Source organism: Dipodomys merriami, unplaced genomic scaffold, assembly GCF_024711535.1.
Source record: "Dipodomys merriami isolate MVZ:Mamm:240054 unplaced genomic scaffold, mDipMer1.0.p SCAF_3, whole genome shotgun sequence".
NCBI lineage: Eukaryota > Metazoa > Chordata > Mammalia > Rodentia > Heteromyidae > Dipodomys > Dipodomys merriami.
In genome coordinates, this window is record NW_027204492.1 from 104,634,296 (window position 1) to 104,637,669 (window position 3,374).

The 3,374-nt window shown below is 40.8% G+C and overlaps 1 protein-coding gene across 1 annotated transcript; it reads right to left on the reverse strand.

The window, feature by feature from the left end:
* Window positions 1-1,519: 1,519 nt before the first annotated feature.
* LOC138839932 (melanoma-associated antigen B4-like) lies at window positions 1,520-2,560 on the reverse strand. Its single transcript, XM_070039401.1, has one exon. The coding sequence runs from the start codon at window positions 2,558-2,560 to the stop codon at window positions 1,520-1,522; it is 1,041 nt and encodes a 346-aa protein (XP_069895502.1).
* Window positions 2,561-3,374: the final 814 nt, after the last annotated feature.

Sequence of the window (3,374 nt, forward strand, 5' to 3'; positions counted from 1 at the left end):
GTGCTGTCCCTCAGCTCTTCAGCTCAAGGGTAGCACTCTACCACTTGAGCCAGAGTGCCACTTCCAGTTTTCTGGTGGTTAATTGGAATAAGAGTCTCACAGACTTTCCTACCTGGGCTGTCTTTGAACCACGATCCTCAGAGCTCAGCCTCCTGAATAGCTAGGATTATAGGCGTGAGCCACTGGTGCCAGACCCAGGCTGGTTTTGAACCTCAGATCTCAACCTTCTTAGTTGCTAGGATTACAGGTGAGAACCACTAGTACCCGGCTTAAAATGTCCTTTAAATTGATCAGAATATGACTAAACTACTCCATAATAAGTGTGACAGGTCAGAAGTTTCTTGGTAGCTGAAGGGACTATCACCTCTATCTCTCAGGAACTTCCTGAACAATATGTGCATGGTTTGTGCAAGTGTATTTACCTGCACTGGCACAAGTGCAGAGCCTCCTTACATTTCTACCTCAGATGAGTATTGCAGTTCCAAAGGAACTGTTAAGATTTGCTTCCTATTAGGCACTAAGACCCTTAATCAGTGGCACAAGAGGATCTAGCCCTTGCTCACCATGCCTAGAGTGCCATCTAGCCCACCTCAAAACCTCACTTAAATTATTTCACATAGACAGAATTGTAATCTCTGAATGTTCCACATTACCTTGATCAATTTACACTTGGCTTCCATATGAAACCTCTTTTCCTCATCCCTCCTTCTTATCCTTTCTCCTTTAGACACTACCTCATCATCTTGCTTATAAAATAGCAGCCATTTGACTCTAAAAGCCTATGGGAAGATGTACTGTTGGGGGCTTCAAGTAAGGCTTGGAGAAAACTACTAAAATAATAATAAAAAAAAAGTAAGAGATTTAATTCTTGTAACTTAATTTTCTTTTTTAACAACTTAGTCTCTTATAGCTTGACTAACCAAATTCAAATCCATTCCATTTAATATTACTAGAAATGAGCAAAAAGAATACAGTCAATTATCAATTAACCAATTTATTTTTGTCTCAACATTTTGTTAATATCAGCTGTTTTCCAATTTTTTTTCACTTGTTTGGAAAAAATTCCTCTTCAAATGTTACTTTATGTTATAATAAAAGGGCAATTTGCCCATTTAAGACTAACAAAACTATTAAGCTTGATAAATAACAATAAACATCTCATACATTATGTTAACAGACTGTAACATATTAACCTTCAAATGAACACTTACAAGTTACACAACTTATTCATATATAATAGGGAAAAAGACAAGTTTTAGTTTCCCCCGCCCACATAGGTTTTTATATAAACAATAAAACTGTAACTTTTGAAACATTTTGAAAAAGAAGTGGATAAGAATAACATAGAGATTATAATCTGAAGTAAAATAAGTCTTCAAATGATTGCACAAACCTTGAAAAAAAAAAGAACTGAGACATAGCATTAAAACAATGTTATCCAAAGGAAAAAATGAAAGGGGACATACATTTTGTTCCCTCTAATTCTGTTCTTCGAACAGGTGAAAACTCACAGACCTAACTAAATGTGGGAGGATGCGTGGGACCTAGCATGGGAAGGAACCCTGGCCTGCCTATCAGTGCTATTTTCAGCTTCAGCTCTCTCTTTTCTTTCTTCCTCTTCTCTCAAAGCTTGCTCATACAGGCTAGGGAAAGAACTAGGTTCACTATCAGTGATCTTGGCCAAGACCTCCAAAACTTTCATCTTGGTAGTTTCAACATAGGCTCTGAAACCCCAAATATACTCATAGCGGGGAGGATTACTGCCAGGTACCCGGTAGTATTCCAGGTACCCATCCCGCACCAAATCTTTGGTGATGAGCTTTCGAGGCTCCCCAAAAATTAAATGCTTCCTCCCAGCATATATCCCCAGGGAATTAAGGAATTCCCAGATTTCTTCCTCACTGGCACTATTGCCCCTCATAAAGATCACACCAAGGAGTATCATCACCAGGCCTGTTTTGGGAAATTTGCATCTGCCACTCAGGCTGCTGTCACTGGAGAGGCGTAACTTATTGATCAGGGTATAGGTTTCACTATTGGGATTTATTTCTCTCACCTCAATGCCAAAAATCAACTCCAAGTGCTCAGATGCTTTCTTAAAGATCTCAGGTAAGTTCTGTTTCAACTTGCCTTTCATAACCTTTTGCATCTCTGCCTGTGTAAACCGCTCATTCTTTTTAAACTTCTCTAGCATGTACTGCATCAATCTATTTGTTTTCCAATCAAAAGAGTCTCTACATAGGATCTGAGTGGGGCAGACTTCCCGAGAGGTCGTGGGACTTTCCTCATCTGCACCTTTATCAATACCCTCTGCACCCACATTAAAACCACTGCAGCAAGCCCCTGCATCAAAAGATTCATAGGATATTTCTCCCTGAGACTCCTGGGGATTACAGACAGAAGGGGAGCTGAAGGGAGCACCCTCACCAACAGTAGGAAAGGAGGGTGGGGACTCTGCCTCCTCTGCAATGTACTGTGCATTCTCAAGAATCTGTCTCTCAATACGAGCCAGTTGACGCTTGGCACGAGAGCGATGCTTACTCTTCTGTCCTCGTGGCATGATGACTCCGATGAGCTCCTGAGGAGACCTGGAAAACAAAAACCTAGAGTGGAGAAATGACAGCTTGTGACTACCATCATCAGTGGGAGGGTAATTTGGCTTTACCTTGGCCCCTTCTTCAGTTTTCTGCAATCACACTGCTTTAGGAACCCACCAGACTCTTCTGTTCTGTCCCTGTGTCCTGAGAATCCTGTGGAGGAAGTTAAGAGAATCTTAGGTCACTGCATGACACTGGGCTTACTTGATGGACTATAGTGACTAGCAGTGGGGCCTTTGTTGTTCTGGATTCAGAACACTGTTGATTTATATTTATCTATTTTTTGGCAAGAAGTATATCTAACCCCCTTCTCTCTGTTTCTCTGAAAATAACATTAAACAACTTTATGTCCAACTCCCAGTAAAGAAGCACATTGATACAACATCTTTCAGGGATACTCTGGATTCCTAGACAAGAGGTAAAATATTTAAGGACCCTCATTGCTACCTGCCCACAGTGTAGTCCCCATAATGAGTAGAGTCATCATCTTGAATTTTTGCATGATTTGAGAATTTTGCAATGTTTACCAGTTTCCATTTTCTTAGAGGAAATCCCCTAATGCTCTAATTCTGCAGAAGGCCAAGTAAAGAAGCACACATATTCTTTGATCTGCCTGGATCAGTTGGAGAACAGTCATAGTTGGAATTCCTTATGTCCCCCTCCAAACTACTTTTGAGTCAGTTATCACGGTTGGTCTCTCTCTCTCTTTCTCTCTTTTGTTTTTGTTGGTCATGGGGCTTGAACTCTGGACCTGGGCGCTGTCTCTGAGCTCTTTAG